The sequence below is a fragment of the Haliotis rufescens genome, unplaced genomic scaffold, assembly GCF_023055435.1.
Source record: "Haliotis rufescens isolate VD_foot unplaced genomic scaffold, xgHalRufe1.0.p SCAF_21, whole genome shotgun sequence".
NCBI lineage: Eukaryota > Metazoa > Mollusca > Gastropoda > Lepetellida > Haliotidae > Haliotis > Haliotis rufescens.
The window spans coordinates 4,149,532-4,172,692 of record NW_025963902.1 but is presented as its reverse complement, the minus strand read 5'-3'; the positions used below and the strand labels follow the sequence as shown (position 1 = coordinate 4,172,692).

The 23,161-nt window shown below is 43.5% G+C and overlaps 1 protein-coding gene across 2 annotated transcripts in view; it reads right to left on the bottom strand.

The window, feature by feature from the left end:
* Positions 1-23,161, bottom strand: part of LOC124133307 (cubilin-like) — a 44,916-nt gene that overhangs the window by 6,648 nt on the left and 15,107 nt on the right. The window contains exons 4-17 of one of the 2 annotated variants that reach the window (XM_046497664.2): positions 22,547-22,743; positions 19,253-19,801; positions 16,984-17,787; positions 16,254-16,488; positions 13,269-14,291; positions 12,577-12,693; positions 11,206-11,316; positions 10,583-10,709; positions 10,300-10,407; positions 8,319-8,368; positions 7,295-7,466; positions 6,108-6,373; positions 5,249-5,281; positions 654-802 (exon numbers count right to left, since the gene is read on the bottom strand). In XM_046497664.2, coding sequence (XP_046353620.2) covers positions 654-802; positions 5,249-5,281; positions 6,108-6,373; positions 7,295-7,466; positions 8,319-8,368; positions 10,300-10,407; positions 10,583-10,709; positions 11,206-11,316; positions 12,577-12,693; positions 13,269-14,291; positions 16,254-16,488; positions 16,984-17,787; positions 19,253-19,801; positions 22,547-22,743 — 3,941 coding nt within the window. The remainder of the gene's footprint in view (positions 1-653; positions 803-5,248; positions 5,282-6,107; positions 6,374-7,294; positions 7,467-8,318; positions 8,369-10,299; positions 10,408-10,582; positions 10,710-11,205; positions 11,317-12,576; positions 12,694-13,268; positions 14,292-16,253; positions 16,489-16,983; positions 17,788-19,252; positions 19,802-22,546; positions 22,744-23,161) is intronic. The other variant, XM_048401131.1, reaches the window with a different exon arrangement.

Sequence of the window (23,161 nt, the reverse complement as noted above, 5' to 3'; positions counted from 1 at the left end):
AACACAAGAACTCGTCAGTTTAATGAAAATTGGTCAAGGAATATCAAATGTGGTATTTGTTTAATACGGAAGATGTGAGGTGAGGTGAAGTGGGGTTTAACGTCGCGTCCAAGATTATTGCACTTATATAGCGACGTGCATGCACGTGTGTGTTTGTGTGGCTGCTTGTAATAGTCCGGACTGATGCCGATTTATAGTGCTAGCTCACTGAGATACCATGCCGCAGTTTAACATGAATACCCCACTCAGACACAGTGTAGTGACTCCGAGCCGGCCGGGGACCGAACGCCGGACCTTCCGCTCTCCGGGCGGACGCTCTACCACTAGAAAAAAATAGAATTTCTATTTCAGAATAGAAATATTAGTGATATTATGCACACGACTCTGTGTTCACATTCTGTCGTTAAATGATCAGTGACGAATGATCCGAAAGGGATTTAGTGATTCACGTAAGGAAGAGAATTTATGGATGTCAACTTCTTTATTATGAGGAACACAACGTTTCGGTGTATGTACTTACTCCTTCATGAAGTTCATTCACTGATGAAGAAGTAAGCATATACTCCGAAACGTCGTGTTCCTCATAATAAAGAAGTTGACATCCATAAATTCTCTTCCTTAAAGCATTATTCGTCCATTAGACTAGTACCAACCTTGCAGGCATCAACTGAACCCGATTCCTCCCCTGCACAGATCATGGTGTCCTTGACCTTAATAGGATATACGTCGCGACACTTGCTCTGCGACCACAGATGAAGCTGGGCGTGGTGGAGGTAAGGGGAGGTCACTCCGGCTAATATATCTGTTGAAAGTCAGGTTTGAGGGGGTTACGAGAAGACTATTTATCACTGATCATGAAGTTGCTATCGGTTATGTTTTATTTTTCAGTTCAGTTTCAAATAGTGAAAAGTCACAGCGATAGATAATGTACTGTGTAGTTCACACTCTGAACACGATCGGCCATTTCTGCTGAAAATAGACTGCTTTGCAGTTACGGAAAGGAGCGAGGTTTGCCGATTGTAGTTGTTTCACAAGTAAGATGGTCAAAATAATATTTTTGGGAAATGATTTCTTATGTTTGAGACTGAGATAAAACAAAGACACATGCTAGTGCGGGATGTACACGTTAGTACTAACTCATTTTATATATATGAGGGCACGGGGGGTAGGGGTGGCCAAGTCGTCACGATTCGCTGTGTAGAGTTGCGTCCCTTGGGCACGCCAGAAACCTATGATTGTGGGTTCGAATCCCGGTTCGCCCCGATTATGTTTCTAGGTTTGTCAGCACCATACCCGTGCTCGTGGGTTTCATCGAAGTGGTAAACGTCTAAGACCTGCATCACTTCGGTCTTTCCTCCCACATTAAGCTCACACGCCGCGATGTAACTGTAATACTGTTAAAAGCGGCGTTTAAGCCAACTCACTCACACTCACTCACTATATATCAATCAGATTTTATGAAGCCATGGGAAGATTTACGAGCCATGGGGAGATTTACGGAAAAGATCATTTCTCAGACCGAAGTTACTTCTCCATATCAGTAGGCTTGACAGATAATCCTAGACTCGACTTAACCTTAATCGTGGATGAGGCATACGTGGAGTCACGGGATAGACGTCCCGTGGGAATGGTGCAAGGTGAAGGACAGATAATCGACTGCCCGCGGGTTGTGTGAACAACGAGTCTATGCACACGTACCTTTGGAGACTGATAAGACATTAGTTTGTGGCAGAGTGTTCTATACAGGACGTGGTTGTTCTCATGTCGGCAACAGGGCACTGATACCCGTGTTTTGGCGTGCTCGCTGGAATTTAAGGTGTGGCAAGAGAAAGAATAGTTTTGAAGAAAGGAAATATGTACACAGAAATTCTATTGATAAGTGAGTGAGTGAGTGAGTTGGGTTTAACGCCGCTCTTAACAGTATTACAGTTATATCGCGGCGTGTCAGCTTAATGTGGGAGGAAAGCCCGAAGTGATGCAGGTCTCAGACGTTTACCACTTCGGTGAAACCATGAGCTAGGGTATGGAGTTGACAAACCTAGAAACATAATCGGGGCGAACCGGGATTCGAACCAACAATCATAGGTTTCTGGTGGGCCCAAGGGACGTAATCGCGAATCGCGGCGCCTTAGACAACTGGACCACCCGTGCCCCCCTCTATTGATTAAGCACGTTCACACGTTCATCATTTCCCTTTTATTTGTACACATATCTCACTGGCTCACTGGCGCTACGATGATCGTAAGCCTATGGCATAGCATGGGACCTTAGCGCTACGATGATCGTAAGCCTATGGTATAGCATGGGACCTTAGTGTTACGATGATCGTAAGCCTATGGTATAGCATGGGATCTTAGCGCTACGATGATCGTAAGCCTATGGTATAGCATGGGATCTTAGCGCTACGATGATCGTAAGCCTATGGTATAGCAAGGGACCTTAGCGGTACGATGATCGTAAGCCTATGGTATAGCATGGGATCTTAGCGCTACGATGATCGTAAGCCTATGGTATAGCATGGGACCTTAGTGCTACGATGATCGTAAGCCTATGGTATAGCATGGGATCTTAGCGCTACGATGATCGTAAGCCTATGGTATAGCATGGGACTTACGATCACCTTAGTGCTAAGAAGGCTTTGAGGAACGGGGCCCAGCATGTTAACCACCCGCTTGTGGTAAAACAGGTGACTGTAGTTGTCCACAAAACACATACATGAAACGGGCACTATTGTTATGCAAACCTCTTTTCCCAGAAGGTAATGTTGTCTTCATTTCAAGTCCACAAAAACATGAATCAAAACACGTTATCAAAACAAATCATGCTGCCAAAGAATATGCACACACACCATTGTCATATCAAAAGCAAGCAAGCAAGCTGAATACATGCGTCATGCAATTGCGTGATTATATAACTTGCATATACACAATTTGTGAATGGCACAAACGCTAACCCCCCTCGACTTGCGTCACGTCACGTCACGTCACGTCACGTCACGTCACGTCACGAGTAATGCCAGACCCAACTACTGGAGTTACAGTCCCTGAATGTTATTTGATGCCGCTGTCGGTATTCCAGCTTTATCACTGCGATAGAACCAAGTCTGGAAAAGACAACCAAGTGGTCGATATCATGAGCAACGTCCCACCCAGTCGGGGTACGACGACTCAAGTCACTCAGCTCTGATGACAAGCATGGGGTGCTCGGCACCTGTTCTGATTCCGAATCGCAAAGTGATGCCTTTATAAAAAATAACTGAAGGGTCTCTGCCCCTGACAAAACATTGTCCAAAATGATAAAAGATGGAGATGCACAGTAATGCTCCACCGTTCCCATTGGAATCGTTCTGATTTCCGTAAGTGCTAAAACACGTAACCTGTATTACGTGTCTGAGAGTTTTCTCGCTGATTCCTATTCAGGGTAATTGTATTGCAAAATATTGTCCATTCTCGAGTGTTCGTGTACTCATTAAACACATGACGTTATTGACCTGGGACTCGTTCCACAAAGCGATGTTAGTGCTTCGACTGTCGTAAGTCAGTGTTAAAGAATGGGGGTTACGACCGGCTTTGCGCTAAGATAGCTTTGTGGAACGGGGCCCTGGGTGCATAGATGTCCTGTATATTGTTCTTAGATTTGAAAGGTATGTATAGCCAAGAATGGACCAATACATTATCATCTAGTAATTATAGATATTATACACTTTTAAAGATAAGCATTGAAGCAGAAAATATTTCATAGATTCGACCTTGTGTACATTTGCTACCGATTTTGCACGCGCTCGAGTTGGATTTTTGTTTGTTTGTTGTAACGCCGCACTCAGCAATATTCCAGCTATATGACGGCGGTCTGTAAATAATCGAGTCTGGACCAGACAATCCAGTGATTGATATCATGAGGATCGATCCACGCAATTGGGATCGATGACATGCATGAACAAAGTCAGCGAGCCTGACCACCCGACCCCGTTAGTCGCCTCTTACGACAAGCATGGGTTGCTGAAGACCTATTCTACCTCGGGTCTCGAGTTGGATGTCCAAGGCTTAATGTTGATACTGGGGGACACCACAAAATTCCAAAATCTGAAAGATTATGTGCATATTGTTAATTTAACTTAAACAATATCGGAGATCTGTATCATTTTACATGTATATGTCCATCTTTAAAAGATATTCGAAAACAATACATACCAAATACATTTGTTATTCGACCGTCAGTCCAACAATTTATTCGCCTTTTGGCAACCTCAAAATATCAAAATTTAAAATCTGTTACGTTATATTTCAAATATGCCTTCAAGACCGGAAATGTACAGACATATAAAATTATCCTGTATTGTATTGTAAACACTTCATGTACTTGGACCTATGACCTATCATACAACAAACAGTTGAACTTGAACTTTAATACTGTATGTAACATGACGCCGTGGGGCACCCGTAGCTTAGAGCGTTCATGTTTCTCTCTTGCTAAGTCAGGTCGAGTGGATCCACTGACATCCTCCATTATCCAGGGTATTATATCTCCAGTATATACTGATAAATATAGGGTTGCGACCGGGTACGAAAACTGAACTCGAGTACCCGGCAGACAATACCCGAACCGGACTCGAGTACCCGTAGTTCAATGTTGTCCCACTTGTTTGTAATGCTTTTGCGAATAAAAGGTCATCAACATCTATTGGTCTATTCTAGGGTATTATGTTTTTTTCATTAAATGCCTGCATGGCTTACCTAAAACATTTGAACGTTTGTCCGCTTTGTCGTCCATTTTGAAGTGACTTACGAGTTACGAAAGGCGATTAGAGTTATCTCCCCTGAACGGGTACTCGAGTCCTGAAAATTGGACTCGAGTCCTAAGCTACCCGACCCGTTATCGGGTACTCGAGTACCCGTCGCAACCCTAGATTAATACCCTGGCCCCATTCGCTTCGTTTCGAGCCCTTTTCGAATAGCAAGGCGCTAAAAATAACCATCCAATCAAAATACTCTCACGAGCGAGAGAAATGCTGAGCTAAGTTAGAGTTAGGAGCGACGAAGGCAGTGACGTGTCTTATTATACCAAGATAAGGGTCTACTCAGGGTATTATCATTATCTTATGGATATATAATACCTTGGATAATCGAAGATGACCCAGTGGTGATCAATTCGTATTTCCACGGGGATTACAGGCATATTGGAAGCAAGCAGCAAAGCTGATAGTTTTTATAAGCGAATACAGAAGAGATGCGAATAGTTACACCCATACCAAGATGGTAAATAGCCGACAAGTCTGCAGAATCTGAAATGAATATCATGTTTGTCGGTCTGAATTTTCAAGACAAACATTAAGAACAGTTTATAAAAGTTAATTATTCAAACCACTACAGAAGATATTGCGTATGCAATTAATGCTATTATAATTAAACATTTTGGAAGGTGATTAATAAAAACAGCCCACCCAAAAGCATGGAAAAGACTAGAGAAGAAGCAGTATTGATAGAATATTACATATCTATATTTAAAAAATCTGTTTATAAGCACATTGCACCCGCGAGAGCTTCAGGGTATTGCGCAATTAAGCTTAATAGTAATATTAAAGAATGAAAACGTTGTTACAAAGGGAACGTTCCAGGATAAGTTAAATGCATTTAAATTTAATAAAAGCTTTTAATGAAAGCAAAGAGTTACTTTAAGCTTTAATTAATATTTGTAAACGAACCAATTGCCAATTTGCTACAAAGCTTCAAGAGACCGCCTCCGTGGTCTAGTGGTAGAGCGTCCGCCCGGAGAGCGGATGGTCCGGGGTTCGATCCCCGGCCGCGTCATACCAAAAGACATTAAAATATGGTACTTGTTGTTACCCTGTTTGGCGCTCGGCATTAGGGGCTAAAACAAGGACTGGTCGGCTCGGAGTCACTATACTGTGTCTGAGTGGGGTATTCATGTTAAACTGCGGCATGGTATCTCAGTGAGCTGGCACTATACATCGGCATCAGTCCGGACGAGTACAAGCAGCCACACACACGTACATGCACGTCGCTATATAAGTGCAATAATCTTGGACGCGACGTTAAACCCAATTTCACCTCACCTCACCTCAACTCACAAAGCTTCAAAATGCTTACTCATTCTCTTGGTTACTCCCCATCCTGCTATAAAACAAGACAACGAAGTCGACCAGTCGTGTTGGCGGGGAGGGAGACAAAGGGGCTTAACTCTGTCTGAAAACACGAGAGGGCGCTGTAGATGAAGAAGTGCAATGTCGGCGTTGTAGATGAAGTTGTGCTCAGGATGAAGGATGATTTCAGTCACGCGAGCGCTCTCAACATCCGGGGCATCTAGGTTGACGTAGCCGGCTACGATGTTTGTTGTCTGTGGCGAGTTGAGGAGGCTGAAGAAGTATCACACCACGTGGAATTACAAAAGCGTGGATACAGCTTTATGGAAAATGAAGGGTGCATTTTGTGGAAAACATTCGATTCTGATTGGCCAATTACAGGTTTCAAATGACAATAACCACCTCTGAATGAAACAGGTGATGTGACACTGTGCAATCGCTTCCAAAATCAGTTTAGTACGGTTTAGTCTAGATAACCTAGGTCTACATTGAAAACAGTACGTTTATCTCCTAAAGGCTGTTGAATGCAAATAATCCTTGAAGAAACTTTCACGTTTATTGTTGATATTGAGAACATATATCCAAATGAGTCATTGTGTTGTAAGCAAACTGTTGACAATCTACAACGGGCATGAGAAAACATAATTATATGATGTTTTTGTTGTTGTTTATTTTCTTTAAATTTAATTCACGTTAGCTGCCACGATTGTACAACATACCATAAAGGGGCACGTGGCCCTCCTTAACGGGTCCTAGTATGTGCAGGCTTTGTAGACATTATTTGGGCAGAGATTCTGATATTCGGTCTATCATTACATGGTCTGTTTTCTGATGTTTGTTAAACTACGGTAATAACGAACTCAAAGGGACTACTATTTTTAGTTCGTTATAACCGTTGTTCGTTATAAGCATATATACAGCATAACTACAGCAAATAGTCGGGACTAAAAAGTAAGTTCGTTATATCCGCCAGTTCGTTATAAGCGTGTTCATTATAACCGTAGTTTACTGAACTGTATACATGACACACAGAATGTATACAGATCTTTTCAAGAATTTTACATTTATCAACATAATATTTTGCCGTGAGTAAAAGATTATTGAGTATCGTTTCGACGGTGGACGCACTCCTTTTCACTCTATGTAATACTGTATCTCTGTAACTTTAAAATATGGTAATTTTTTGTTACGTACGTCTCCACACAGTGGCCAGCCGTGACGACCCACGTGCTGCTGATGATAGTTGCGCCACACACCTGTTTCGCCCCAGACATAAGGGAGACAACCCACGGCCATTTCCCTCGTACTGACCGGTTTCCGCCCAAGATATATGCAGAGGGTAGGTTGTTGGACTTTCGGCCGCATTCTGAGAATATAAAGAGGACAGTTGAGACATATCAAAATTGGCCGGAACTTCACGTGCAGGTGTTGATGGTCACCATTTAATTATCTGCATCCGAATATGTTCTTGTTTTCAAACTTTTATTACTGCAACATGCGAGTCTGGAGCAAACAAACCAGTGATTGATATCATGAGCAATGTCCCATGTCGTCAGGGCAACAAGACAGGCAGTCTGATCCATAAATTCGCCCCTTCCGACCAGCATGGTGCCAAGTTCTGGAATCCAAACCACTGGACGTATGGTCGGGGAGAAGAGCGAGTGACTGTTGTTTAGTGTCTGGGCCAGACAAACGAGTGGTTGATAGCATGAACAACGATGTCGTTTTCTGCGCCGAAATCGTCAAGCAACATCGCAGCAACTATTCACAATTATTATTAGTGAGTGACTATGGTTTTACGCCGCTTTTAGCAATATTCAAGCAATATCACGGCGGGGGACACCATAAATGGGCTTCACACATTGTACCCATGTCGGGAATCGAACCCGGGTCTTCGGCGTGACGAGCTAATGTTTCAACCACAAGGCTACCCGACCGCCCCCACTTTTTATGAAACAAATGACGAATATATTTTTAATTAATTTCAGTCGGAGTCATGATCAGTGAGTATGGTTTTACGCCCGTTTAGCAATATTCCAGCAATATCACGACGGGGCCCACCAGAAATGTGCTTCACTCATTGTACCCATGTGGGGAATCGAACTCGGGTCTTTGGCGTGACGAGCGAACGCTTTAACCACTAGGCTACCCACTGCCTCAATTTCAATTGAAAGAAGAACACGATCTATAAGAATATTGCTGAAACATGCTACTTTACCTCTTGGTTGGCAGGTCAAGGATACAGCACGGCCACTGGCACATGCAGAACTGAAACACAACGTACAACGAATGTCACCTACAGTTTGCCAAGGGCGAGGATAAATATAGCACGTACATACTGATAAACTATGATTGCATTGGCCCCAAGTACTTTCAGGTGAAGAAATTCGGAAAATGTGTTCCCTTCCTTTGTTTGTTTGTTGTTTAACGCGCACTCGTGATATTAATCACTGGATTGTCTGGTCCAGACTCCATTGTTTACAGACCGCTGTTGTATAGCTGAAATTGTAGGAGCGTGGCGATTAACAACAAACAATACTCTCTTCCGCCTTTGTATTAAAGCAATTTATTTACTTGACAGCATTATCCACGTGTCCAGTTGGGCGTGTCCCCTGTGGTAACGGGACGTGCATCCCGAGCGCGTGGGTGTGTGATGGAGAGGCGAACTGCGTGCATGCGGAGGATGAGGTGAACTGTTGTAGGTTAACTCGTACTAACCGGTTGAAGCTGAGGATTACAAAAGACACCCAGCCACATGTGCTTGTTGAATTAATGCGAATTCCTTGTAATGGGCGGTTGGTGAATGAATGATGTTTATTCTCGTAAATCACGGCAGTGATACAGAGATGTAATTGGACACAGGAATAAGATACAATGAAGAAAACATGTCAGTGGAACATTTCCATACATGATCTTATATAACTTGCCAGTTTTAATAGAGTTGGCTTATAAGTAATGGACATCAAATGAGAGAATTTTACGGCAGAAGGATACATACAGTAGTATTGAGGCAAAAACTTGTTTCTAATTTCTGAGAGTTTTGGACATTCTAATAAAAAGTGCATTTCATCACATATAAAAATTTTACACAATGTACATTTTCTTTCCTCTCTCACAATATTATACCATCTTCCTGTTTCAATGGGTAATCTATGATTTGCTGTTCTAAAACGAGCAAGAGAGATGCGTAGGGTGATTGGTAGTTCTAGTAAATAAGGTTCTAGAGATGGTAACTCTTTAAACATGTTATAATAGTAACCTTTAGATGAATTTTCCTTTGATTTGGTCAGGGTCGGTATGATTCCGTTGATTGGCCGCCATTGTTCCCGACGGCGTTATGTCATCAACCACCGGCCAGTCCAGAATCGATATTTACAGTCCGCCGTTATGTAGCTGTAGTGTTTCTGTTTGTTTGTTTGTTGTTTAACGCCTTACTCAGTAATATTCCAGCTAAATGAAGGTATTCTGTACATATTCGAATGTGGACCAGACAATCCAGTGATTGACATCATGAGCATCGATTACGCAATTGGGATACGACCATCAACCAAGTCAGCGAGCCTGACCACCAAGCACAGTCGCCTTTTACGACAAGCATAGGTTGCTGAAGACCTATTTTAACCCTGATCTTCCTTGGTCTGTACCTCATAACAAGACTAATAATGACCAGTCTGACCCAAAATAACCACCTGTTGTATTGTGGTAATGTCCAATATAGAGGATCGAAAAGGCTTCAGTGTTTAGCTTTACGCTATTGCATTGCTTTCAATGTTAAAATACTCTCCGATTTGAGAAAATAAGAGCTTCAACAAAAATCAAAATTTTGAAAACCTTTCCCAGTTCGCCTGCCAAGGGCATTTAGTTTGGAAACCTAGATAAATCCCTGTAATATATTGGATGGAATTGGATAATAATCCGTCCGAAATGTTCCTTGTCTGCCTGTGTCTCACAGTGGAATCTCGTTATCCATACCACGTTAATACAGGAAGTCGTCATTATGACGATAACTTCTAAAATTGCTGACCCCGAGCCGACGAGTTCTTGTTTTATCCCATTAGTGCCGTGCGCTTGGCGGGGTAACAACAAGTGCCATCTCTTTCGCTGCCGGGAATCGAACCATCGGCCACTACGCCACGGGGGCGGTCGTCTGACTGACGGGGTTACGCTATGTACGTATGTGAACATCTTGAAATGCTTACCTGAATATGAACTTGTTATGAAACAAGCCAGGATCACCCAACACATCTCCCGTAGGAACAAGGAACGCTGTTGCAGGCGATGCCTTCCCTCTTTGCTGAATAACGTTTCTATACACCGGAAACAGGACAATATGACGTGATAATACTTCGGGGAAGTTTAAACAAAACATTTATACTATATAATTAACGTAGTTTCTTTATCAAGCCTCATGGTTTTAACTTCATCTTGTGTCATAAATTCATAAATTATTTTCGACATTGAAAAGAGTTAATGTTTAAATACCCATATCCGGCTTCCGTGCATGCTTTATTAGAAAACTCGGCCTCCCATTGGTCAAAACAAACCGGAAACAACGTGCCACTGCGCATGATTAACAACATGTCTTGCTCGTCTGTTGAATCTACCATTGCTGAAGCACAGAAAATACAATTTCTCAAAAGTGAGTGAGTGAGTATGGTTTTACGCAGCTTTTAGCAATATTCCAGCAATATCACGGCGGGGGACACCAGAAATGGGCTTCACACATTGTACCCATGTAGGGAATCGAACCCGGGTCTTCGGCGTGACGAGCTAACGCCTTAACCACTAGGCTACCCGACCTCCCCCAATGTCTAAATAGTTTTTTTTATCGTCAGTAATGCAGAATGAATAAAACAGAAGGGAAAAGTAATGACATACGGTTGTTAATATTATGATTGAAATAATGTATTAGTGCCACCATTATCCCCTTACCCTGTCAGTTATCAATTTACGTTTCTCTTTTATTTTTGTATAGCGCACTTGCCAATTTATAACTGCTCAAATATAGCTTAGTCCATGATATATCAGATATACCCCGGTCACTGGATCAGTGCTCTCGATTTTCATTCTCAGCTCCCTGGGGAGTATAGTTTGCTGTGACTTACTGCAGTTGTCCTCATCTTCCATGTCGCTGCAGTGGGGGTTCCCGTCGCAACGCTGATACATCGCGATGCACGTACCGTCACCGCACGTGAAGTGGGCATCACTACACTGACCTTGAAACAGATACGGATGACCTATAAAACCAAGTGGGACAGATGGAGAATCATTGGCGAAAACTTCGAACGAGTATCGGGGGCACGGGTGGCCCAGTCGTCTAAGTCGCCGCGATTCGCTGTGCAGAGTTGCGTCCCTTGGGCACACCAGAAACCTATGATTGTGGGTTCGAATCCCGATTTACCCCGAATATGTTTCTAGGTTCGTCAGCACCATACCCGTGCTCGTGGGTTTCACCGAAGTGGTAAACGTCTGAGACCTGCATCATTTCGGTCTTTCCTCCCACATTAAGCTGATACGCCGCGATATAACTGGAATACTGTTAAAAGCGGCGTTAAACCAAACTCACTCACTCACCCGAACGACAATCTGTCAACCTAGAGTCCTGAGAGTGTGAATGTGAGCATGAATGGATCACTGACATGGGGTTTTCGCAAAAAGTGTATTAAGAATAACCTTCCCTATCGGTAGCACCGCACGGACAGGAAGGTTTTGTTGGATACCTGATGCCACACAGCATACGAGTGAGTGAGTGAGGTTTTACACCGCTTTTAGCAATATTCCAGCGGGGGACACCACAAATGGGCTTCACACATTGTACCCATGTCGGAAATCGAACCCGGGCCTTCGGCGTGACGAGCGAACGCATTAACCACTAAGCTACCCGACCGCCCCCACACAGCACAAGGAAGGTACATGTGATTATATAATGGCTACTCAAACCAAGCTAGATTAAATGAAAATGCTAAGTCTGTTGGAAAATGGTTTCAAGTTTTCTTTGTTTGTTTGTTTGTTTAACGCGGCACTCAGCAATGTTCCAGATATAATGGGTGGTCAGGCATGCTGACTCGGTTGATGCATGACTACGTATCCCAATTTCCATGATGTCAATCACTGGAATGTCTGGTCCATATTCGAATACTTACAGACGGCCGTCATACAGCTGGAATATTGCTGAGTGCGGTAGTAAACAACAAACAAGCAAACTCTATAAGGCAGTTGACACACTTAACACAATAACAACAAACAAACAGAAACATTACAGCTACATAACGGCGGACTGTAAATATCGATTCTGGACTGGCCAGTGGTTGATGACATGACGCCGTCGGGAACAATGGCAGGCAATCAACCGAATCATACCGACCCTGTCCAACCGCCCATTACAAGGAATTCGCATTAATTCAACAAGCACATGTGCCTGGGTGTCTATTGTGATCCTCAGCTTCAACCGGTTTGTTTTGTACTAGTTGACCTACCACAGTTCACCTCATCCTCCGCATGCACGCAGTTCGCCTCTCCATCACACACCCACGCGCTCGGGATGCACGTCCCGTCATCACAGGGGACACGTCCAACTGGACACGTTGATGATGCTGTCAAGTAAAAGAAATAATTTTATTGCTTTAATACAAAGGCGGAAGAGAGTATTGTTTGTTGTTAATCGCCACGCTCCAACAATTTCAGCTATACAACAGCGTTCTGTAAATAATGGAGTCTGATCTAGACAATCCAGTGATTGATATCATGAGTGTGACGTTAAATAACAAACAAACAATAGGAAGGGAACACATTTTCTTCACCTGAAGGTACTTGGGGGTAATATTCAATCATAGTTTATCAGGATCGATCTACGCAAATGGGATACGATTTCATGCATTCAACTCGGTCACCGAGTCGGAGCAAGTAATCCGTAGCATCTCTGATTAATATACTGGTTCCACTGCTTGTTCGCGCAACAAGCTAAGCGCCCAGTCAGTCGGGTTGACCGATTGTTCTGCTGTCAATCAATAGACTGACCAGCTTGCAGACGTCCAGAAAAGTTACCTCGGCCGGGAAAGCCACACAATAACTAGTACATGTAACTGTGGTTCCGAAACATGCTTTCCGTGTTAGCGCTTACTGAACGTTCTATTTAAGTAAGCGTATACAAGTATCAGATCAGACGTACCTGGTTTTGTGGGCGTGACCTCAGTGTAGTAAACTAGACGAAACCCTTTCTTCGATACCATCCTGTCTGTATGGAAATGGAGAAGAACCTGACTGCCATTTATTGTGATATTTTCTGGTAATTCAGCACCGCATAATTTTGCTATGACGTCATCAGTGACGTAACTACCATTGTAGATCGTGAGGCTGTCCCAGCTGCATTGGTTTTGGGACTCTAACTCAAAGTTTGTAAACGCGATGTGGGTGGTTGTGTGGGACTCGGTATTTATAAGCCACTTGCAGTCGAGGTTATTTGGGTATGGTGTCTGAGATTCGAACCCAGGAGATGAAAGTATTCCTGATGATATAGGTAACTCTTGTGGTGGACCAGTGCAGGCAACGAGAGGAACACTGGACATGAGCGTGGTTGTCTTGGTGGTAGGCGTTGTTGTAATTGTAGTAGGCGTGGTTGTAGTGGTTGCGGGCGTAGTTGTGATGGCGGTAGGCGTGGTTGTAGTGGTGGTAGGTGTGGTTGTAGTGGTGGTAGGCGTGGTTGTAGTGGTGGTAGGCGTGGTTGTAGTGGTCGTAGGCGTTGGTGTAGTTGTAGTAGGCGTGGTTGTAGTGGTTGCGGGCGTAGTTGTGATGGTGGTAGGCGTGGTTGTAGTGGTGGTAGGCGTGGGTGTAGTAGTGGTGGGCGTGGTTGTAGTGGTGGTAGGCGTGGTTGTAGTGGTGGTAGGCGTGGGTGTAGTAGTGGTGGGCGTGGTTGTAGTGATGGCGGGCGTAGTTGTGGTTGTAGGCGTTGATATTGTGGTCGTGGCCAAAGTTGTCGTGGTGGTGGACGTGTTAACAGTGACAATCTTTGGTTTTGATGTATCGGGAACGCTGACGTCAGAAGTAATTATCAGTGTAGTTGAAGTAGTTGTTGATGTCGAGGTTGACGACGTTGTCGTTGGTGACGTGGGAGACATGGGAGCAGAAGCTGACGTTGCATGGGCAGTGTGTGAAGTTTGTAGAGTCGACGATGTTGATGCCAGGCGACCAATGACTGCAAGATAAATTCTATTTTGAATCTGCCCGTCTTTGGGAATGGACGCAAAGATCGACATACCTGTTTATAGTTGTGTATGCCGACACATTTGTCAACGGTCGCACTGATTTGGCCGTGTCATACATTTACGGTCCGAAAATGTTTCTTCAGATTTGTTATCATGTAAGGGAGCATCCATTTGATTTCGATGGGGTCGGTGGTACGATTTTCTACATGAATAGCTTTCTGAGAAATATGCCAAAAATGAATACTTTGTTTAGTCAAAATTACCCAAACGTCAACATTTAACGTGTTAATGGTGAAAATGAATAGACTGTTTGATGGTGCTTAGTAAATAAATAGTTTGTTGGATACAGCTTTGAAAGAATTTGATTGTTATGAACCCTCCCTCTACAAATCAGATGGATGCTCCTAATCATGTACATGTATGACATTCAAGGTCCAAGCACTTCTGTGGTTACGTCCCGCTAATACACTCAAACACCTACAATAATCGTAGCGGCAATCTAATTAAAATCAGATCCATTACTCCGACAGATTCCTCTCTGAGCAGAGAACTGACGACGCCAGTTGGGCTTCATAATCAGACACGGAGTGACGGACGAATGCTCGAACTACCCAAGTGGCGGTGAGTAGCCTAGTGGTTAAAGCGTTCGCTCATCACGCCGAAGACCCGGGTTCGATTCCCCACATGGGAATAATGTGTGAAGCCAATTTGTGGTGTACCCCGCCGTGATATTGCTGGAATATTGCTAAAAGCGGCGTAAAACGATAGTAACTCACTCACTCACCAGCCAACCAGCCTCGCAGTATTAAGACCAGCCTATCTTATGTCTGTATCTCCAGTTTATACTGCCTGTGGTTGCCATGGCGTCTACACCAAGAGCAAGTACCATCTGTGTTCTGTGTTTGTACAAATCGAAATTTCGAATGCAAAAGAAATAAAGCCGAATCGCTTTAGAAAGCTTACATCTGATTGGTTCAACAACCGATTCACCTTCATTTAGATTTGTCGGTCACAGTTCCACCCAGGGTACACCTTCTATAGGGGTGTCCTTCTTGGGGATCTGATTTCAGTGAGATTGCACCGAAAGACAACCAATAATATTAGCTAATACTGCTCATTGGAATTGCTAACTAGTTCCCAGGAACCGTACTATATACAAATGCGGACCAACACCTATACCCCGTACAGGTACAAAAAGCCCGTTTGACTCCTAATTAGAACGGTGAATTGCAAAATAACTCAAAATCGGGAATAGTCTGTTAAATGTCAATACGGACACGACAATGAACACCCTGTACCAACAATATCTGTTGTTTGTTATATTTATTCCCATCACTGGAAATAGCTGTTTAAAGAATCTATCATGTGTTATGTGTTATGTGTACAAGACATCTTGAACGGAGGGGGGCACAACGGTAGGAGGAACAGCGCAAACACGTGCTGCACGTGCTACACAACGGTACAGGGAAAAACAGTATATGAGGGTTCGTCTCATGATATTTTTTATCGCAATCTGACTCGCGCACATCACAGTGAGTGAGTGAGTGAGTGAGTGAGTTAGTGAGTGAGTGAGTGAGTTAGTGAGTGAGTGAGTCAGTGAGTCAGTGAGTATGGTTTACGACACTTTTAGCAATATTCCCGCAATATCATGACGGGGGACACCAAAAATGGGCTTCACACATTGTACCCATGTCGGGGATCGAACCCGTGTCTTCGGCGTGACGAGCGAACGCTTTAACCACTAGGCTACCCGATCGCCCCTCGCACATCACAGCCCTCGTCGTCGGAATTGCTTGTATCGCTGCTGATGGTTACAACTATAGGTGGGAATGCTGCTTGCTGAAGTCCATCACGTGCAGTTCATCTTACTCAAATGGAGCTAAAGGGACTTTTGTACCTGGTAGGTACTGTGATATATACGAAGCATGTCAGGACAGGACTTATCTCATTACCTTCGAATGGTTTAACGGTTGCTTTGAAACCTCGCTTTTGAACGATGAAATCCGAGACGAACTTGAGACATAGTGAACGAGAAGATGAAGTGAAGCTGCCCGCCGCAAACAGACCTCCACACAGGGTTGCAAGTGTAGGCGCAGTTGTAGAGTTCCCGTCGTAAACAGTTAGGCTGTCCCATGCACACGTATTGTGTGGCTCTAAGTCGAACTCCGTGAATGACAGGTGTAGCTTCTGAAACACGAAAGGGATACAGGTCATTAACACTATCAAAGTTTTATATCCACTGATCTTAACTCTCGCAAGATGCGTGAAAATCCGGAGCATAGGTCTTCATGGACAACCCATGCTTGCCGTAAAAAGTGACTATGCTTGTCGTAAGAGGCGACTATGCTTGTCGTAAGAGGCGACTAACAGGATCGGGTGGTCAGGCTCGCTAACTAGGTTGATGCATGTCATGGTATTCCAATTGCGTGGATCGATGCTCATGATGACAATCACTGGATCTTCTGGTCCAGACTCGATTATTTACAGACCGCCGTCATATAGCTGGAATATTGCTGAGAACAGCGTTAAACAACAAACTCGCGCACATCACAGTGAGTGAGTGAGTATCCGATCCAATAAATGAAATTAATATGCAGATATACTTTGCATTTGAGTAAGTCGGATTAATGTAGACTAGCTATAGGATAAGGATGTTTAAGGCTGATTGTGGCATGGTATTACCTGTGTTTGATGGGAAGATAGACACAGGGTACATGTCGTCTGTGGAGGGTAGGACTTCCCAGGGCCGAGGTTAGGAGATGTTACCGTCACCGGTGAATACACGTTCATCTCTGATGAAGCACACATGGGGACTATTGGCGAGACAGTTATTGTGGGTGATGATGATGGCAATGTCGTCACAGTCTTGGACACATCACTGTTTGATGACACTGTTAAACCATCTGTAGACATGCTTGAAGATGTTCCTTCAGTAGAAACAGTACTGGATGAAGATGGCATCACAGCATCCTCTGTTGACGAGCTGAAGCTCGGTGACGATGAGACAGTTGGAGTAGACGATGTAGACGAGGATGTTGTCGTTGTGGAAGGCGGGAAGGGACCTCCAATAGGTTTTGAATGATCAGTGGTAGTTGTTGTTGAAGGATGTGGAAAATCTGTAGAAGCAGAACCACTGCTGGTGGAGTTGGATGGCTGAGGACCAGCTGCAGGTGCTTCACCAGGTGAAGCAGTGGGTGGTTCAAGGACGTCACTTCCGGTCGTTGTGTTATTCTGAACACCACCCAGGCGCACAGATGTCTTGGTGTTTATCACGACCTTGAAGCCTTGTTTTGGCACAACGAAATCAGATTTGAATTGTAAGCATAGTTTATTTCCTAACGTCGTCAGATTGCTAGGTTTTGATGATCCGCAGTATTTTCCCAGTAGAGCGCCGGAGTGGCATGTGCCGTCGTACAGAGAGAGGCTGTCCCAGATACAGAGCGGGTTGTACTCTAGGTGGAAGTCCAGGAATGACATCAATAGTTTCTGAAGAATACACAGGGGACATTATGTCAGTCAACGGCAATAACACAGTGTGCATCATGTGTGGGTAGTTCGAGTGAGTGAGTATGGTTTAGGCCGCTTTCAGCATTATTACAGCAATATCATGGCGGGGGACAACCCAAATGGGCTTCAAACATTGCCCCCATGTAGGAAATCGAACCGGGTCTTCGGGGTGACGAGCGAACGCTTTAACCACTAGGGTACCTACCGCCACTTGGGTAGTTCGATCATTCGTCTGTCACTCAAGAAACTAGTTCGTCCCTGCGTGTACCACAGACGAAAATAATTGTTTGTGTCCGCCGCCGTCATTAAGATGGAATATTCACAAATTTGCTTAAAGAGACGTACATAAAAAGGGAAAAAAGACATTTCCATGTTCATAAAAAAATCTCTGCTAATAACAGAGTCCACTGTTCGATTCCGACTATATTACAGCATGAATACACAATGCAATTTAGAAAGTGATCAGCATATTACAGCATATGATTATGAATCACTATCTAACCATATACTTACACACATGTGGCTTTGTTTTTAAAGAAACCATCCAATGTGTGTTTTTTAATACAAATTGCGCGAGCAGCGGGGGCTACCGGTGTGACAGGTTATGCTTGCCTTTTTCAGGCCTGGTGTCAGCATTGATTTTCAGTGATTGAAATCATATAATTTTCATCACTACTTTGCCTGTGCGCCCGATAGCATCTGTTGTAGCAGATTATCGAGACTGATTGTTCTCTGACGTTGCCGTTTTGTATTGTAAATCTTGGACATTTGTCTTCTAGTATAACCGAATTGAAGTAGAACTGTACGTGTACGTGTAACCGAAAACATTATTAATTGACACGCGAACATTCTTGTTGTAACCGCGAACATTCTTGTTGTAACCGCGAACATTCTTGTTGTAACCGTTAACATTCTTGTTGTAACCGTGAATATTCTTTTGGTCACCGCGAACGTTCTTCTTGTAACTGTGGACATTCTTGTTGTAACCGTAAACATTCATTTTGTAACCGCGAACATTCTTCTTATAACCGCAAATATTCTTACTTGCCCCGCGAACATTCTTCCTATAACCTATAGTGAGTACAGATGAGCACTATACAGCGATGTCAGGGTGAGAACAGCTGAAATAGGCTTCACAAACACTGTATCAATCAGCGCACACTTTAAACACTACCCGTCGACCTGGAATTCCCAAAGAATAATCACTTAAATGTTTTAGGTCACTTTTAGCAATATTCAAGCCATATCACGACGGGGGACACCCGAAATTGGCATCACACATTGTATCCATGTGGGGAATCAAACCCGGGTCTTCGGCGTGATGAGCGAACGTTTGAACCACTATGCTATAACACGCAACCCCAATTACCTCCGAACGTTGAGGTTGCATGATGTTTTAATGCTGGTTTGAATCAACGTGCAGATGTGTGGAGATTAAACATACCTTGTCGGTACCCGTCGTCAGTGTAATGTCACAGAAGATGTTGAGGGGATACTGACCCTCGCTGTACCCCGGCGACAGTAGCGTCAATGAGCTAACGTCGTCAACAATGCTGACGCCCTTACACATTTCAACAGTGGACGTTGTTGTTGCCTTCCCTGTTGATGACTGTATTGATAATGTGGACTCTGTGGTTGATGATGTTGAACTATGAGCTGGTGTTGATGACGTTGTTGTTGATGATGACGACGACGACGACGACGATGATGATGATGATGCATATGATGATGGAGATTGCACGTTTGATGAAGATGTAGTTATAGTTTTAGTTATAAATATTCTAGCAAGAAACCCAGACTTTGGAACAATTATGTCCGATTTGAACTGAATGTAGGACTTTTTGGATAATGTAATATTGCTCGGCTTTGTGTCGCCACAAAATGTAGCCTTTACTTGTGACGTCACCATTGGGCTGTCATATATTTTCAGCCAGTCGTATACACAGCTTTGATGGAACTCCAAATGGAAGCTGTCGAAGGCCACGACGGCAACCTGTAACATACAGAGTTCATGCTCCGTTATAGGCAATAAACGTTGCGTTGAGTTGAAACGCCAGTTTTTTGGCAAACAAATTATTGTAGGTATTTAGACTATCTCAGTAGTGTGTTCTATTAATGATATAGAGAATCTCACCCGAGTGTCTTTTTATATCAAATATATCAACACGAGTTGATAAAAGTGGAAACATTCCGAGGCTTGCCGAGGATTTTTGCCACTTTTATCAACGACTGTTAATATATTTGACATCAAAAGACACGAGGGTGAGATATTATTTATCATCCAACATCATTCTTCCAACTTTTTCAATTTGTAGACAGTAGTTAGCGGTGTCTTCAGTGTAAAAAGTACTGCTAACAGCTTCAGTAGCAGAGCCATTAGTGATGTCATGTGATTGTGACGTCATGGTAACCAGTGACGTCACAATGGTCTGCAAAGCATTGTGATGTAATTTCATTGCAGCGATATCTTTTTATGTCCTACCTAAGACCGCCATAGTTCACCAACTGTTCAGTAGTTTGGCAGGGACGTCATACGGGGGTTCCGGCAGGTAATCCGATGATATAAGGGTAACGCTATTTTTCAGGGCATTATCATTTGCAGGACCCGAGGTCTTCTGCAAATGATAATGCCCTGAAAAATAGCGTTACCGTTATTATAGCTAAAGTGGATCGAATTTGTTATCAAATAAAAAGAAACAACAATGTCGATTTTGAAACATTTACTGCAATCAACACGAATGTCACTGACCCACTTTTACAAATATGGAAACGTCATAGAACAAACCAGATGACGTCACTATTGAAGTTACGTCACCTATCCCTATCCTATGACGTCACCTAACAACGGGCGTGATAATGGCCCGTCGTCAAGTAATATGAGGGCATTATCAAGTTACAGTGGCCCGCTCATTTCTGATAACATGCGCGCGTTTTTAAGATAATTCTATCTATTTTAGCTATAATAGGGGATAACACGCGTGTTGACTCTTTGTCATTTGGTCAACATTCAATGATATTTTAGTATTCTTAACTAACGATGTATTGCCATCGCGCCATGAACTGTTACTATACATGTAGAAGTATTTTTTTAAGTGCTGAGCGTAAGTACAGTTTAGTTGGTTTTTTTATATAACATCGATAACTTAAGATATTTCCAAAATGAAAATTAAACATAATAAAATCAACTGAGAGGCATAGTTTCACTTGCTCCTGAGTTTATGAATATTTCTGAAATGTTCATACCTGATGTACACTCGTTTCGTATGCCATGATTGCTAATCAGTATTATATAAACCCACGTTAATAATTATTGTCATTCCTAGATATCGGCGTCTTAGTATAGGGGCGAAAATAATTATGAGCATGAGTATACTTGTGTGTGACGCCAGACCCGTTTAACTAACTTTTGTGGTATTCACTCATACGGTCTTTCGAAGTTCCAGTTCTCTACGTGTGAAATACGTGAACTGTTTTACTTTAAAATGTCCACCGAGACGATGACAGTCGTATGACAGTCTAGTCGTATGACAGTCTAGTCTTACATCCGTGTACACCCAGGGTAGCCACGCATGAGTGAGTGAAGGCAAAATACTCCCGCATCATCAGCATACTTCAGTCATCCCGAGGCATCAAGTGACATATTTCTGATATCTAGGCAGTGGACTATTTTCTATGGTCTAATTGCGGCTAATATAATGTCAAAGCTTCAAGCGTGAGTATCTTATTCATCCAATCCTTCTGAAAGGCCCTGTCAGCACTTTCTAGACTGTAGTCTGTGTGTCCTCGGGCTTAATGGGCGTGGTCTACTCTAAACCCTGTGTGACATTAATGGGTCATTATAGGATATTGTATGTCCTCTCATAATAGTTATCATTGTGTACATATATTACACCTGGTATTTCACCACAGTGCCCTACATATTCCGTGAAGACAGGAGCATCACATTCAAGTGGAAATGAGGTCAGATGAAGACACGGTTATCTTTATCACTCCAGATCTATTAATTATTTATTGAATGACTTGATGATCGCAAACAAATAAATGAAAAATAAATAAGTAAACCATTGAATAAATAGTGAGTGAGTGAGTGAGTTGGGTTTAACTCCGCTTTTGACAGTATTCCAGTTATATCGTGGCGTGTCAGCTTAGTGTGGGAGAAAAGCCCGAAGTGATGCAGGTCTAAGACGTTTACCACTTCGGTGAAACCCACGAGCATGGGTATGGTGCTGACAAACCTAGAAACATAATTGGGGCGAACCGGGATTCGAACCAACAATCATAGGTTTCTGGCGTGCCTAAGGGACGCAACTCTGCACGGCGAATCGCTGGGCCTTAGACGACTGGGCCACCCGTGCCCCCTACCTCGGCAATGAGGCGTGTGTACAGGCGGAGTTAGGATTTGGTTTGTTTGTTTGTTGTTTAACGCCGCACTCAGCAATATTTCAGCTATATGACGGCGGTCTGTAAATAATAAAGTCTGGACGAGACGATCCAGTGATTGACATCATGAGCATCGATCCACGCAATTGGGATACGATGACATGCATCAGCCAAGTCAGCGGGCCTGACCCCTTATTCGCCTCTTACGCCAAGCGTGGTCGCTTTTTACGGCAAACATGGGTTGCTGAGGACCTTTTCTAACCCGGATCTTCACGGGATCCAGGATTTGGGGAAAGGAAGGGTCCACATAATACCCACGTGCAGTGTTCGTTGTTTACTGGAGTGCTGCAATTCTCACCTGATTTATTTGTAACTCGATCTTCCAGAGACACACCACATTGTTAGGATAATTTGGGTCAACACCATATCCGGGAGACGATATGATGGCGGACTGAGATATCGGGGTGTCGGACCAACAAGAGATGTGAGGAAGATGTGGCGTTACTGGTGGCGTTGACAGGACGGCCGGCGTCGAGGTTGTATGCGAAACAGAGGCTGAATAACAAAATAAAATGTGTCTCTCACGTACGTGGGTTTAGATGATGTATATGTTTCAAGGTAAATGGCCCCGTGAAGATGCGGGTTAGAAAAGGTCTTCAGCAACCCATGCTTGTCGTAAGAGGCAACTAACGGGCTCGTTGACTTGGTTGATGCATGTCATCGCATCCCATTTGCGTGGATCGATGTTCATGATGTCAATCACTGGATTGTCTGGTCTAGACTCGATTATTTACACACCGCCGTCATAAAGTTGGAATATTGTGTCATAAAGTTGGAGTGCGGCGTTAAAAAAACCCAAACAAACAAATAAATACAAGGTGAATGAATTACTAAAACCTGTCAACGTAGATTGGTCACCTATTCACTGTGCAGATTTGCGTCCCTGACCGTTCCAGTAGCCGTGGGTCGTGGG